The 16,816-nt window shown below is 42.1% G+C and overlaps 1 protein-coding gene across 1 annotated transcript in view; it reads right to left on the bottom strand.

Annotated features, from left to right (window-relative positions):
- BRINP2 (BMP/retinoic acid inducible neural specific 2) overlaps positions 1–16,816 on the bottom strand; it is a 149,178-nt gene that overhangs the window by 78,107 nt on the left and 54,255 nt on the right. Inside the window, exon 2 of the mRNA XM_030206401.1 lies at positions 10,679–11,002. Within this exon, the coding sequence (XP_030062261.1) occupies positions 10,679–10,944 (266 nt within the window). The 5' untranslated portion in view covers positions 10,945–11,002. The remainder of the gene's footprint in view (positions 1–10,678; positions 11,003–16,816) is intronic.

Below are 16,816 nucleotides of genomic sequence, written 5' to 3'. Positions count from 1 at the left end.
TGCTTCCAGTCGTGGGCTGAACTCAGAGGCGTAGCTAGGTGGGTCGCCAGGGGAGTGGCTGCAACCCCAAACGGACTTCTGACGGCACCTATTTTTCACGTGATCTGTCGTATTTAAAATGCATGCTGGCACCATCGGCAGTCCATTCTCCGCTCCACCACTCCCTCAACCTAGCTACACTACTGGCTGAACTAACCCTGGATAGTCAATGTCGGGGCATGTGTGGCTTTTGGCATTGAAAATCCAGGTATGTCTACTGAGCTGGAGGTTAACTGGCCGATATTTAGATCGGTGATTGGTTAACCCACCGCATAAATGGGCCATTTTACAAAGCTGCAGGAAAGCTAATGCACAGGTAGCATGTGCCAAATCTGCACTACCACTGAGTAGTGTGTGTCCGGTTCTGAGTTTAGCATGCACTGAATCCCATTGTAGAAAATATTTTTCTACTTTGTACCACGGGGGCGTTCCTGGTGGTACTGGGCAGTACAGCCACGTTGGCACACGCTGCATGATTACCGCGCAGGTAGTGCATGAGCCCTTACTGCTAAGTCAATGGCTGGCGATAAGGGGTCAGGCTATAAATAGGTGCGGCTAGTTTAAATTTTTTTGCACGCCCATTTCCAGGCCCATTAAGGTTATCAGTAGAAATCAAACAAAATAAAACATGGAAAAGAAAATAAGATGATACCTTTTTTATTGGACATAACTTAATACATTTCTTGATTAGCTTTCGAAGGTTGCCCTTCTTCGTCAGATCGGAAATAAGCAAATGTGCTAGCTGACAGTGTATATAAGTGAAAACATTCAAGCATTACTATGACAGTCTGACAGGATATGCTTTGATGTCCCCATGCATACCTCCGACCCGCCCCCATCCTCCCACCCTGTCAGACTGTCATAGTAGTGCTTGAATGTTTTCACTTATATACACTGTCAGCTAGCACATTTGCTTATTTCCGATCTGACGAAGAAGGGCAACCTTCGAAAGCTAATCAAGAAATGTATTAAGTTATGTCCAATAAAAAAGGTATCATCTTATTTTCTTTTCCATGTTTTATTTTGTTTGATTTCTATTGATAACCTTAAGAGTGGACTAACACGGCTACCACACTCCTCTACTTCAGGCCCATTAAAAAATGGCCTTTTTCCCTAGCCTCAGTAAAAAGTGGCCAAGCGCATGCCCAAAAGACACACCCACATTACCGCAGGCCACTTTTTACCGTGGCTTTGTAAAAGGACCCCAAAGTTAGGACAGCTGTGAAAATTGCTGCTAACCGGCTAAGTTTCCGCTGTACCCCCAGACTGCCATAATCTAGCTGGTTTTGGCATAGGAGATTAGAAGGGATATTCAGTAGCACTATCCAGTTATGTGCTCCTGAATATTTATTTATTTTGGGGGATTTATTAACTGCCTTTATGAAGAGATTCACCCAAGGTGGTGTATAGCAGGTACAGTTTAACATAAAACTTAAATTTGGTTAACAGCATAACAATAGTAAAATAACCAAGAATAAGCATAAATAAAATAAATAAGGTAAAACTGAAAACAGTAAATTGAAATCTCCTAATAAAACAGTACCAAAAAAATATACACATTTAACAGGACTGGAATTCAAATACCAGAGATGTAATACAACGTTAGCATAATACTAATGATATACGAGTAAATTCTTTCAAAAAGGCGTTAAATCCTAATAAATAAATAAATACCTAATAAGCATGTATTACAACATTCAACTAATACAGATATGATGCTAGAGATTTTCTATAATACGGCTTACCATATAGCTGAGGGACCAAAAGCAGATATATGGGAACAAGATGTATGGTACAGAGTCAGTTGGAATAATTTGATGGTTAGTTAAACTCAAGGCAAGTTTGTTGGATAGTTAAGCAAGAGATAAGGAACTAATCTAAGTTACAATATGTGTAGCAAGATAGTTCAGGTGCAGAATGAGTGTATAGTCAGTCACTCTATGTATTAAAGGCTTGGGAGAAGAGCCAGGCTTTCACCTGCTTCCTGAAGTAGAGATAGTCTGGAGTTACAGGTAGCCCCTCTGAGAGTAAATTCCAGAGCCTGGGGGCTACTCCTGAGAAGGCTGCCTGGTGGGTATCAAATATCCCTGGAGAGAGCCACATAAGCAATTTAAAGGCCAGGAGCCTCTCCTGTTTAAATTGCTTTGACTATGGACCCATCTGAGGTTGCCATGTATTAGCATATCAAGTGCATCCCATTTCCCCTGATAATTTCCCTCATTGTGGGTTTTCAAATGCTGGAACTCAGCAAGACTGTAGTTAGAAGTCAGCCCAGTTCCAGCCATTGAGATCTACCTTTCAGGTTAATCATAAACATGTGTCACATAACTTCCATATAATTGGCAAAAAAAGCATGAGTTTAATTTGTGCTTTTAGGTTATTCTGGAAACCAGATTGCCTGGGGCTCATGAGAAAGTGTGTCCTACCTCTGTCCAGCTATCTCAAGAGTACAAAGTCATAAAAGTGTCTTCTCATCTGAGAAGTAGGCCCTTTTTTTAAATACAAATGTTAAAGTGTGAATTATATCAATACTGAGACTCCCAGTTAGTGTACAGTGTCCACTTCTGGAAGTCACATTACTCAAAGGATGGCTGCCAAAATGTTGAACTGCCTGCACTGTAAACTATCCATGAAGAGGCCGAAGGAGCTAAAGATGTGCTTTCCTGAAGACGTAAGAATTAAGCATTGCAAGATGATTCCTATGAGTGCTTTTTTTAAAGAAAATTCTTATGATGGTAATTAATGTTTTAAGTTGCTCTGAGTCATAAGTACATAAGTATTGCCGTACTGGGACAAAACAAAATGTCCATTAAGCCCTGCATCCTGTTTGCAACAGTGGCCAATCCAGGTCACAAATACCTGGCAAGATCCCAAAAAGTACAAAACATTATGCTGCTTATCCCAGAAATAGTGGATTTTCCCCAAATCCAATTTAACAATGGTCTATGGACTTTTCCTTTAGGAAGCCGTCCAAACCTTTTTTAAACTCTGCTAAGCTAACCGCCTTTACCACATTCTCTGGCAATGAATTCCAAAGTTTAATTACACATTGAGTGAAGAAAAATTTTCTCCAATTTGTTTTAAATTTTCTACTTTGTAGCTTCATCGCATGCTCCCTAGTCCTAGTATTTTTGGAAAGCGTAAACAGACGCTTCACGTCTACCCGTTCCATTCCACTCATTATTTTATAGACCTCTATTGTATCTCCCCTCCCCCCTTTATCATTTTCTTCGCCCTTCTCTGTACCTTTTCTAATTCCACTATGACTTTTTTGAGATGCGGCGACCAGAATTGAACACAATATTCGAGGTGCGATCTCACCATGGAGCGATACAAAGGCATACAAAGTATGTGCTAGCATATGTTTACCACAGCTTAAAAGGGACTACCTTGGGATACACTCACCATCACCATCTTTAGGGGGCTGAGTTTGATGGGAATTTTGGAAGACAGTATGCTGCATTGGCAGTCCTGTACCCACAAATCTAGTACCATTTTCTGTTCTTTGAGAGTGTGGGTAGGCAAGAAATGTAAAGGAGATAGAATCTGATATTCTGTGGGTTACAATCAAAGTGATTTACATATTATCTACAGGTACTTATTTTGTAACTGGGGTAATGGAGGGTTAAGTGACTTGCCTATGGTCACAAGAGGCTGCAGTGAGAATTGAACCTGCTTCTTGGGGATCTCAGGCCATTTGCACTAACCACTAGGCTACTTCTCCTCTCCCACCTTCTTTAATATTTAAAATAGGGGGACGAGCCCACTGGCCCGAATCATCTTAAGCACCACATCTTGCTTGGGTCAGCCCTGCCCTCAGGACATGGCCTAGTCTAGAACAAAAGTGACATACAGCTATGTGCCTATGTTTAGCAGCCCTGATCGCACTCTAGATCTCAAGCAAACCCAAAAGGGACCTTTTACTAAGCAGTGGTAGAAAGTGGCCTTAGAACGCTCTTATGTGGGTTTTCTCCATGCATTAAGGCCATTTTTACCATAGCAGTAAAATGGTCAATTTTCCTTGTTTTGCTTTAATGGCCATGCACTAATGTCACCACTGGCTAGCAGCCATTAAAACAAATTACCACGGGAGCACTAGCCGACATTTATTTTGTAGGTGGTTAAGGGCTCACGCGGTAATTGTGTGCTAATCAATTAGCACGTGGTAATGTAGATGCGCTAACACTCACTCTCCACCCCCAGGCATGCCCCCTCCATGCTACAGTAAAAAGTATTTTTTAGTGTGTGGGTAGCTCATGCTGATTGGCACCTGAGTGTATTCCAAGGTAGTCCCTTTTAAGCTGCAGTAAATGTGTGCTAGCACTTCCTGCAGCTTAGTAACAGGACCCATAAGTGAACAAAGTTGACAGAGCCTTTACATGACACAAAGATAAACACAACCAGCAGTCTAATGAAGAGTCCAGTAAAAAATTATAACAATATATGATCACAACCGTGAAACAAAACAGTCACAGCTGAAAAACAAAACACAAGGAAAAGGACCTCAAAAGACCCAAACATTTACCATGATTTTGGTGTCTTTCACTGGGGTTATGTCATTCAACACTGGTCTAAAAAAAAACCTAGTGATATTTTAATTTCATTTATAACTTTATTCCTTTTCTATCTTTTTTTATAAACTTTTTTTTTTCAAATTTTTAATTTCTGTTCAGAGGTAATGCTCATTTCACAAAGCAACAGTAATTCAATTACATTCTTGTTCCTTGAAATTGAATTAATAACGTGCATGAAACAAGAAAAGTCGAGCACTTAACTGACACCCAACAGCGGCCAGACCTGTTTCACTCAAACGGCTTCTTCAGGGGTTATGCCTTGACAATGAAACATGAAAGGTGGTTTAATTCATTCAAATGAAATTATAAATGAAATTAAAATATCACGGGGTTTTTTAGACCAATGATGAATGACACAACCCCAGTGAAAGATGCCAAAATCAAAGTAAGCATTTGGGTATTTTGAGGTGTTTTTCCCCATGCTTTGTTTTTCAATTGTGACTGTTTTCTTTCACAGTTGTGATAATATGTTGTTATAATTTTTACTGGACACTTCATTATACTGCTGGTTGCCTTGGGATATTTAGAGTTTTGGTTTGTTTTTACTCTATTATTTTTCACAAAGATAAACACGGCATCTTTCTGAAAATTCATAGCTACTATTAATTTGCAGTTTTCTGCAAATTCAAGATAAGAACACAATTCAAATGGCAGGTGCAAACCTTTGGACACTCCTTCAGTCAGAACTCTGGAACATCTCTGACAGAAATAACAGCTTCCAAATATTTCCTATAGCCAGCTAAAAGCATTTGGAATTTTTTCCTACTCTTCCTTGAATAGCTGTAGAACATTAGCTTCTAGAATATATTGGTATTTATTTTGAATCCAATTCTTCTGTCTATCTACACAGTATTTCCTGTGCCATTGGCTGCCATGCAACCCCAAAGCATAATAGATCAACCTCTGAACTTAACAGTGGACAAGGTGTTCTTTTCTTCAAATGCGTCACTCTTTTTTCTTCAAATGTATATTGTGTGGTTGTGGGTGAACAAATCTTATTTTTTTTTTTTGGGGAGGGGGGGGGGGGGGGGTTCTTTTTTGTTTCAGAGTCCAAAGCACATTGTTCCAAAAAGTTTAAAACTTATCAAGGTTTTCTTTTGCATATTTTATTCAACGACTTTGTGATGAAGTTGTAAAAGCATTTCCTTCTGGCAACTCTCCAGTGTAGATTACTAATGTTTAAACAATACAATATTGTAGACTAGTGAATGACTTCAGCGTCAGTTAAAGGTTTTAGCAAATCATTAACAGTGATCTGTGGATTCTGTTTTGTAGATCTTATATATCAGTTATATCAGAGATTTTTCTTGGTCTTCCAGATCTTGTCTTACTAGCTAGATGTAGAAAGAGATTTTTTTATGGCCTTATTCTGTTCTGTAAGAGTGAATTATCTTCATTAACTTCTTGGACAGCTACTTAGAGGAGACCATGGTTGTTGAAAGTAGACAGAAAAGAGCTTATAAGGGTCAGTGTATTTGTTCAACTATGGAATTGTCTTTACCTAACTGGAGGCCTACCTCATCACTAAACAAAAAAAGTAGTAATGAATCCAATTGCAGGCTGTCTAATGTTTTGTACCTGCCATATTTGCTTTTTTTTTAAAAATCAATTTCAATTTGTTAAAATCACCAAATAAATAGTTACCCAGAAAGATGTTGAATTTACCTTTGTACTACCTAGACACTATGGGCTTCTTTTACAAAGTCGCACTAGCAATTCCCACGCGGCAAATAGGAGAAAGTCCATGGGAATTGAACGGGCTTCTTCTCATTTGCTGCACCAAGAATCAGTAGCATGGCTTTATAAAAGAGGCCCTTTGCCAGCTTCTGTTCACTTAGGGACTTAGTGAAACATTCAGTTTGACCAAGGATGGCTATGTACTTTCACACAACTGGAAACTATTTTGAAGCTTTCATGAATAAGATGTTCTTGGTGTCAACATATAGGTAATACAATTTGTGCACCAATTTATGAGGAGGAAGCCCACTGAAGTTGGGTGCAGGCCTGGCAGAACCGAGATCTACAGAGGATTTGAAAAGAGCCCTTGGGGGCAGTCCTGAGACCTGGAGGAGAAGCAGGAACCAAGGCTGGAAACAGGAACCAGGGCTGTAGACAGTGACCAAGGGTGAAGACAGGGACCAGGGCTGGAGACAGGAGTCAAGGCTGGAGACAGGAATGCTAAGGCAAGCAGGATGACCCATTGCGAGGGCAAGTCAGAGGGGCTCAGCTGTCTTAAATGGCCCCAACCGAATAATTGCATCAGTAGGTGTCGGCCTCTGCCTCTGGCTGCTGACCCTTTAAGGTATCTTCTTCGGCACACGCGAATGCCTAAGCAAACCAGCGCCTGCCAGTGTGATATGATGGCCTGGATGCTGAGCCTGAGGAATACCCCATGGCACGGGATACGGACGCATAAGCGGCCTACCAGGACGGGGGTGCCTCTGAACCTCCGAAGAGACTGCGGGGTGGCCTCTTGGAAGAATGAGGTGAGTCGGGGGGGGGGGGGGGGGGGGGGCGGAACACAACCGTGGCCGTGACAAGTATACACTGTTTTCCAAAAGAAGGTACACTCTTTTCTGAAAACATGCAAATGCGCAATGATGCAGACATGCACACAGTATCGGGGAAGAGTGTGCTTGCAAGAAAAAGGGCAAATACCTCTGAAAGAAGATGTAACAATGCATTCTCTTTTGGAAGAGTGCGCACTATTAATGACACATGAAAACCCCCAAACATCAGGTTTTTCCTGTCGTTTTGGGCAGATGCTGACACAATAATCAACAAGGGAAATTTTATTTCAAGTGAATGCACATCCTTATTTGCTATATTAATCTGTTTGTGTTTTGATGTTATTTCATATGTCTAGAACCAACATTGATTGATGGAAGAGAAGCATTTTCAAATAAGTAATATTATGCATCTCTAAAGGACTAAGGCATTGAAGTTTGCAAAAAAGGGATCTGCGTGACATATTACCATTTGTAAAGGATAATTTTCCAAGTCCTTTACATGGGTAAATAGTGCTTGCCACATAGATTATCTTGCTGAATACCAGCCTCCCTATACCTAATTAAGGGCGTCTTTTATCAAATTGTGCTACTGATTCCCGTGCGGCAATGCCGACGAAGCCCATTCAAACTGAATGGGCTTTGTCGACATTGGTTGTGGGGATGCACTGGGAATCATGACTGGGTTAGAAGGTTTGAGTAGTAGATAGATCCCCACAGTGGAGATCTTAGTTCTGAGGTGTGGGGGTCCTCAAATATACACACATGCTATGCTTTTTGGAGGGTTTCTTATTGATTCAATGATACAGTACATACATTCTCATCTGCCTCTCCAGGCAGATGGAGGTCCAGCAGCTGAGAGACAATGGAGTCATTACCCCAGGAGGGGTGGAACTAGCCACAGAGGTGGTGCTCTGGGACCAGACAGCAGAGGAAAAACAAGCACCACAGATCTTTCCATGATTTACCCCATCCTCCAATCCAGCTGCACTTCTGCATGTGGGTGAGATATGGACTATAGTGGGAAGGATAACTGGTAATGGAACATGGGGAAGATACAAAGGGTTTCTCAGTTAACTGGTCATACTGTGTTGGGATTAGTACCTCAAGTTATCTAAATAGTTATCTGATGATTTATTGGAATTCTTAGAGATCTGTGCTGTTCTTTGGATGGTTATGCTTCAATAAGTTTAATCTGTATAAGTTGAATAAACTTTTAAATATTGCCAGCCAATCTTGTACACAGTCATTCTTGTTTTTTTTGTTTGTTTGTTTGTTTTTGGTTTTTTTTTGGGGGGGGGGGGTGGGGGGGTTCCAGGGGATGGAAATCCTATCCATTAACATCCTTCTTCCTGGGGTGGTGGTACCAGGTACTTAGCATTCAGGGACTAACAGAGCCTGCCCAAGCGGGACCTCAGCCAGGTCGGCTCTGTATCCAGGGACATCCTGAAGGGGGTGCTATGTAAATGTTTAATGGTAGTAGTAATAGCTGAATGGATCGACTCATGGGTATTATATCTTTCACTTCTAGTGTACTTAGTTTCCAAGCCAGAATTCAGGTAAGAAATAACAGGAAGTCATTAGATCTGTGGTTAATGGAAACTTGTGTGAAGTGAGCCAGTATCTCACATTCATCATCACCATAATTGCACCAGCATTGCAACCAGGACTGACTGGCAACCTATCAGGCCATCTCAGGAGAAAATACACAGAACGTAAGCTGCTTCCTCACCTAGGCTCAGGAAATAGTTGTGCAGCTTTGAGTAGCCTTTCACTTCTAGGTCACTGATCTGGTTGAAATCCCAGCTCAAGTGGCTTATGTGGTTTATGTGAAATGAGCCAGTTCCCAGGGCTCTAGCAGAAACATTTACATCATGTCTCCTGTCAGATTCCATCAAATCTATGAACTCTGATGTAGAGGTGGCAAGGACACATACACAGAAAAAGAGAGACAGAGAAATTTCTAGAAGCTGGCTGTGCTGGTACACTCTAAGGTACGTGACAGGGAAATGTGATATAATTGCTGCAACCTGCACTGTGCCCAATCTGTGAGTAAATGGCAGAAACATAATGACAAATTGTTTCAGAGAATTATTATTTCCTGCCATAACAGGAAAGAGCAGCAGTGTGCAAGGGCAGTATAGATCGTTCATTGCTGTCCCTTCCAGAGTCTATCAGAGAGACATGTGCAGCCTCCCTCCTCCACTGAGGCTCTTCCTTCCTCTCCCTTCTCCGTCACAAGAGCTCCTCTGGAGAGGCTGCATATATCCCAAGGCAGAAGCATCTGCGGAAACATAATACTGCTTCCCTGATGGCACTAGGATCATGGCAACTGACTTAAAACCTCAGCTGTGCATTATCAACACATGACAGATAAATAACCTCAGATCAATACTCAGCGGTAAGATATTTGGTTAACTTTAACTGGATATTCAGTCAACTTGCCTAGTTAAGATGGATCGCTGAATATTCTGTCTTAAAGTTATCTGCGTAACCTGAAGATAGCCATGCATGCGGTCCAGCTTAACTGGATAAATTAACCAAACATCGGCTCTATGTGGTTAGCTTTCCAGCATGTCTTTATAATTACTCCCAGCCATCTTCCACATATTGAGATAACATTGGGCCGGACATTGAGAAGTCCAGACAAAAGCTATCTATTTGCCTCTGGATATTCAGCCTACACTGTGGTCATAGGGGATGGGATTTGATATACCACCATTCTGTGGTTACAGTCAAAGGAGTTTACATATTATATACAGATACTTTATTTTCTATCTGGGGCAATGGAGGGTTAAGTGACTTGCCCAGAGTCACAAGAAGCTGCAGTGGGAACTGAACCCAGTTCCCCCTGGTTCTCAGGCCACTGCACTAGACTACTCCTCCACTCCAATGGTTTTAAAGCAGCCAGCTGCCATGGGCTGAGTCTAACGTGGATATTCCATTCTGGGGCCATGTCCAGACATCTGGCACTGAATATCCAGGTCAGCTGCCAATCTCATAACCATCCAGTGTTGTTGTAAACCTTTCCCCTTCCAATACCTTCCCCAATTTTAACTACCAGTCATTTATGTGTATGTTTGTGTGTGTGTGTGTGGGGGGGGGGGGGGGGGATCTTTCTCCCTCCACTTATGTGCTATCACTAGTTTTGAAGCTAGAATCATAAATGAAGCAAGATGAGAACAATCTAGGAGCAATTGTAAAAAAACAAGAGAAGCTTGTCTACAGTCTTAATTTCTTGCACATCCTTCCTTCCTTCCTTCCTTTGCCTTTCCCCCTACCTCCCCACCCCCCCCCATCCTTTTATATTGATATGGGTAAGCAGAAATACTTAGGGGGTCTTTCACTAAAGATTAGCTCGCGTTATCTATAGCAGGGCCGATAGGAATAAAATGGGCCCTGCTGCAGATAACGCAAGCTAAGCTTTAGTAAAAGACCCCTCACAAAAGCAAGTCTTTTCAGACTACAAAATGTATCTCTTTCTGTTTTATATTCGAACCCCTCTGGGGTTGTGGAAAACAATAATGTCAGCAAATAGCGTCAGCTGCGCCTGCTCACCTGTAGATTCTGTACCTGGTGGTGAAACCTTGCCGATACCTCTCCATGAAGTCCCCATATTCCTGAGCACGGTGGAACGGTCCCCGGTCGGTGAGTAACCAGTCCAGAGGTGGCTGGCTAGAGGAGGAATCTTCATGTTGCTCAGAGGCAGCTGCTGCTGCTGCACTGGTGGTGGCAGAAGCCCAACCATGGAAGCTTAATGCCAGGGATGCCCATAGAACCATCTGTCGGGCGCAGTCACAACGAGCGACACTCTGCCACCTCATGCTTCTCGCGGGCGGTTGGATTCGTCATTCTCTCTCTCCTGCTTGTCTGGAGGACCCTCTGTACTGGGACAGCACAAGGACTCATATTAGTCAGTGACTGCCTGTAGTCTTTGTAATCAATTACAATTTTTAAAGGATCACCCCCCCTACCAATATATATATATATATATATATATATATATATATATATATATATATATATATATATATATATATCAGAAGAAAGGACATGTGAGATGTTGAAAGCTTACATGTCACAATATTTTTTCTTGGTCTCGGAAGAGGTATCAAAATGTGCAGAATACATCTATTAGACCTTTGTAATACTGAGACTTCCTGTCACTCGTTTAGAAACGGGGATTTGCTTCAAGAACTGTTTTTCACTATTTGCTTATAGTAGTTAGATTTGGTGGCTGGGAAAGAGAAACAGCATTACAGTAGCATTTGTTAGGACTGATCATTACTAAGCTGTGGTAAAAAGTGCTCTTAGCACGTCCTCATGTGGGACTTTCCTGCACGTTAAGGCCATTGTTACCACAGTCATAAAGGGCTAGATTCTATATATGGTGCCATAAAAATTGGCGCCAAAAACATACACCTAGGCGTATTCTATAAATTACACCTAAAGTAAGACGTGGTTTATAGAATACGCCTAGTGCCCATCCATGTGACTTTATTTAGTCGCAGGTATATTTATACCAAGTAAAACTTGGTGTAAATGATGGCGCATATAGGTTTTAGAAATGTCTGTCACCCGTCCATGCCACGTCCCCTTTCCAATTCTACATTTTAGAATTTACGTGTAGAACTTTACACAATGCGCTTAGCAAGTTCTGCGCAAAATTTCTAATTAATACCAATTAGTGTTAATAATTACCTGTGAAATGGCACCTATTGGTGCTGATTGGCTTAAGATAATTAAATTACATGCGCTAATCAGAATACAACCTGATTTGTGTGCACAGCTCCAGTCACATTCTATAGAATCTGGGGGAAATGGCCTAGTTTCAATTTTTGGTATTAATGGCCATGGGCCAATTTTGCAATCGTGTGTGGCCACTTTTAAAAATTACTGCATGAGGACTTACTGCCACCCATTTTGTATGTGGTAAGGGCTCACGCAGTATCCCTGGGCTAATTGGTTAGTGCATGGTAATGTAGATGCATTAACTGAATAGGGAATGAATGCCTAATCTTTGCCCATGACAAGCCCCCTCAAAAAATAATTGAAATATATTTCAGCATGCAGTTAGTGTATGCACATTTCAGAGTTACCACAGGACGACTGAGCACATCCCGGAGTACTCCATTTTTTGCGTGCATTAAGCGAATTAGCACCTAATGAAGCCTAGCAAAAAAGCTCCTTTCAGCATTGTGTAGATTTGGATTTTGTTCTCACCTTTTCAGTAGTAGCTGAAGGGAAGTTACATTCAAGTACAGTAGGTATTTAATGACTGCCTGTATAAGTGGTGTACAGTATGCTTGTACATTTCACTGTGTGGGCTTGGACAGCTTTTGAAAGCAGAAACAGCTCTGTACTTTTCACTTTGAAAATGACTCTAGGAAAGCTATGTGCCGGTTACCTTATACCTGCTAATTGAGTCACACAATTTTTCTGGCTTAAAATATGTGCATATTGCTAGAATTTTCAAAATTCTGAATATAGGTACAAACCGTGATCCATTTACACTCTTAGGAACTCCTCTTCTACCTGCAGATAAATGTTATGCCAATGGTTCCCAAACCTGGTCCTGGAGGCAACCCAGCCAGTCAGGTTTTCAGGGTATCCACAATGAATATTCATGAAAGAGATTTGCATGTATAGAAGTTCTCAAACACAGGGTACCAAGGACAAATTCTATTGTCCTCCCTTATATAATAATATCCAGCTCCACCCCACACTGAGATTCCACAAATCAGGGCACTCTCAAATACTAGATGGACTCATGACATCCCTACTGGGCTCCTCCCACCCAGGGCTCCATTCATAGGTCCCAATATAACAAGAGATTACATTCTCCTCCCAGTTGGAAACCGCTTGTCCTCACGGACATCTTAAATGCTATGCAGTATATAACATAATTTTATAATCATCATTACTCAGAATAACTTCAGATCGTATAACTAAACTTCATATAACAGTGATGGCTTGTATTCATCATTACTTAATGTTCAACTGATAATTTATTATGTCATACCCAGCTCCATGACAGCAGTATGCAGGTCCCTGGAGCAGTTTTTAGTGGGTGCAGTGCCCTTCAGGCAGGTGGATCCAGGCTCATCCCCCCCACCTGTTACACTTGTGGTGGTAAATGGGAGCCCTCCAAACCAGTGGCGTAGCCAAGGGTGGGCTTGGGTGGGCCCAGGCCCACCCACTTTGAGCTCAGGCCCACCAGAAGCAGCACACCTATGATGTGGCCGGCAGAGATTCCCAAGCTGAAAACTCCCAACAACTGTCCCTCCTCCATACCTTATAAATAGCAGATCTTTGCCTGCAGGAAGCAGCGACTGATACATACTACTTACACCGGCCCCACAGACTTCCCTCTGACGTATTCCTGCCTATGCGGAAACAGGAAGCTGCATCAGTGGGAAGGATGTGGGGCCTACGTGAGTAGTGTGTATTAGTTGCTCCTCACTGAGAATCTGAAATTTTAAAAGGTGTGCAGGAGAGGAGGGATATTTGAGAGACCATATGGCATGCAGGCGAGAGGAGAGACCAAATCACCTATGGGATGGGGTTCTGCCCACCCATCTTGGGCCCAGGCCCACCCAAAATTGGGTGTCTGGCTACGCCCCTGCTCCAAACCCCCCTAAAACCCACTGTACCCACATGTAGGTGCCCCCCTTCATCCCTAAGGGGTATGGTAGTGGTGTACAGACATAGAAGCTGGCAAACAAATGATTATTATTTTTTTGGGGGGGTGGGAGGGGGTTGTGACCACTGGGGGAGTAAGGGGAGGTGATCCCCGATTCCCTCCGTTGGTCATCTGGTCAATTGGGGCACTTTTTGAGGCTTGGTCCTAAAAATAAATGGACCAAGTGAAGCCGGCCAAATGCTCGTCAGAGCCGGCCTTCTTTTTTCCATTATCGGCCGAAGCCGGCCATCTCGTAACCACGCCCCCGTCCCGCCTTCCGTACCCTGCCAACATGCCCCCTATAACTTTGGCCGGCTCTGCGACGGAAAACAATTGGAGCCGGCCAAAATTGACTTTCGATTATACCGATTTGGTCGGGTTTAGGAAATGGCCGGCCATCTCCCAATTTGTGTCAGAAGATGGCCGGCCATCTCCTTCGAAAATAAGCAGGTTAATAAAAAGACCCTTTTCATAAAAGACAATTCAAAGACAGTCTATTCAACACCATAAGCTTGATTAAAAACTACATTAAAGACTTTTTAAAAAGTTCATTACATTTTATTGTGTGTTGGCTTTCTGGTAATATATGCATAGTCTCTAAGCAAGTACTCACATATTTTATAAAATGCATGCGTATATTCCAGCTCTGCCCCTTCTGCCTTCAGGAGCATTACATGTGGTATGTATATAAATATGGACCACCTTGTTGCTTATTTATATACATGACACAACAGAATTTTATTAAAGGTCTTTTCCACATGTAGAACAGAATTTACATGCAGAGCAACCTTTACTAAACTATTCTCAAGTTAGTTAAAGCATTGTTTTACCTGTTGAAATAGCTTTGAAAATGATCTTTATCTTTTCTATATGTTTCCTTCCTTATCCCAACCACACTGTAGCTGAACACAGGAATCCCATGAAGATTGTGACCAAAAGAAAAAAGGAGTGGGAGACGGAGGAAGGCTCAAAAAAGCCACGGAACACAGAAAAATGGTTGAAACAATTCCTTTATTTCTGTGGCATAAAACACTCTGCTTGAAAGACTTGACACTCCTGAGGCAGGCACTCTGGGCCGAAATACAGTGCTGTGTTAAGTATTTCAAGCAGAGTGTGTAGAAATAAAAAAACTGTTTCATCCATTTTTCTGTGTCCTGTGGTTCTTTAAACCTTCTTCCGTTTCCCACTCCTTTTTCCTTTTGTTTCCTTACTCATCTCAACGTGTGTGAAGGGATTTGTGTGTTCGTGTACAGGTGTGTACATTTTTCATGTTTTCATACCATGAAATGAGGAAGTCATTCAGAATTTGCAAAAAGATCATTGCTTTGTTGTGGTCGACTTAGCCTTTGTTCCAATTCATAAATAGTTTCCCAACCTTTGCAACATCTGCCTGGCTGATTTTCTGTTAGGTCTATTTAATTTTTTACTGCCTCATATCCAAAAAGACTCCTGCCCGGTTAAACTCTGCTGAACGACTCGACTTCTGATATTCAGCAGCAGTTAACTGGTTAGTGCCACTGAATATTGCCGCTAACCGGCCATCTCTTAACCGGTTAGGGGCGCAGCGTGGGTGAGCGCCTACTTAGCTGGCCAGCAGCGGTTTTCAGTTTGCTAACCGGCTGCTAGGTTGGGGAGCCGTGGAGCCCCCTTCGCGGGCACTGCGGAAAAAGGAGCTGACCCCTGAGGATGGCTGATATAGCCGAAACACGGACCGTGTTGGGTCCTGATTAAAGTTTTTTGGAGCATCTTACCCTTGTGTGTGGTGACTGATCTCTTGACATTGGGCCCTCTCCACCCTATTTCTGTTGTGTTCGATTGCTGTGGAGAGTATGAACCCCGCTTTGTCTCTCTGTGTGTAGACTAAGCCAGAAACATTTACACCTGCTCAAGTGTAAATTGTGACTCCACCCTTCGCGGGCACTGCGGAAAAAGGAGCTGACCCCTGAGGAAGGCTGATATAGCCGAAACACGGACCGTGTTGGGTCCTGATTAAAGTTTTTTGGAGCATCTTACCCTTGTGTGTGGTGACTGATCTCTTGACATTGGGCCCTCTCCACCCTATTTCTGTTGTGTTCGATTGCTGTGGAGAGTATGAACCCCGCTTTGTCTCTCTGTGTGTAGACTAAGCCAGAAACATTTACACCTGCTCAAGTGTAAATTGTGACTCCACCCAAACTCTGCTTCTGAACATGCCTAGATGAAGGTCAAGTAAAGTATACACATTTTTTGTCATTATGCATACTTTTGTGTGCATAACTCTTGCATTAATTTTATGTGTGAAAAATCCTTTATAAAATTAACTCTTCCTCCCCATAGAGGATTCCTTTTACTAAACGGTGATAAGACGAGATTTCCCTTTTACCAGCTGCGGTAAAAGGGGTCCTCGGCACACGTGTAAAACAGGCGCCGACGCAAGCCAGCCCCCTTTTGCCTCAGCTTGGTAAAGGGGGCCCTCAATTAGTTGTCAGGAGGAGCAGTTTGAAAATGCTCTCCTGGACTGTAAAGAGGGGGCTGAATGACAAAACAAAACATTCTGTCATACATCACCACTGAAAAACACAAAATGCTGATGTGCTACTTCTTCGTAAATAAGAAAAAAACAAGACAAAATCTCTATACCACAATTAAAAATTTATTTCAAACATTTTTTTTCCAAAACATTTGTCACTTTCCTTTTGTATTTCTAGTATAGTCATTGGCTAGAATAATGGAAGGAGTTTTTGAATGAGCTCCATCTGTAAGACTTGATTATAATATAAATGTTTGTCATTGTAATGCATTTGAACTGTTTTAATAAATATAATAGACATATATGAATACAAGTACATAAGAAAAATGTTTATTTCATATGTTTTTGAACTGAGATATGGACACTGTTTGTGTCTACTGAATTCTTGTGTGTTGCTGTCTTGCACACTCCGGTGCAGACTCTACTTGCCTACTTCTGAACCAGGCCGCAAATGCCCCACCTTCTGCCCACCCAGAAGTGATATTGAGGGGCATAATCGAACGTC

The sequence above is a fragment of the Microcaecilia unicolor genome, chromosome 6 (genome assembly GCF_901765095.1).
Source record: "Microcaecilia unicolor chromosome 6, aMicUni1.1, whole genome shotgun sequence".
Lineage (NCBI taxonomy): Eukaryota > Metazoa > Chordata > Amphibia > Gymnophiona > Siphonopidae > Microcaecilia > Microcaecilia unicolor.
The sequence above is the reverse complement of the archived record's forward strand: the minus strand, read 5'-3'. Positions and strand labels throughout refer to the sequence as shown.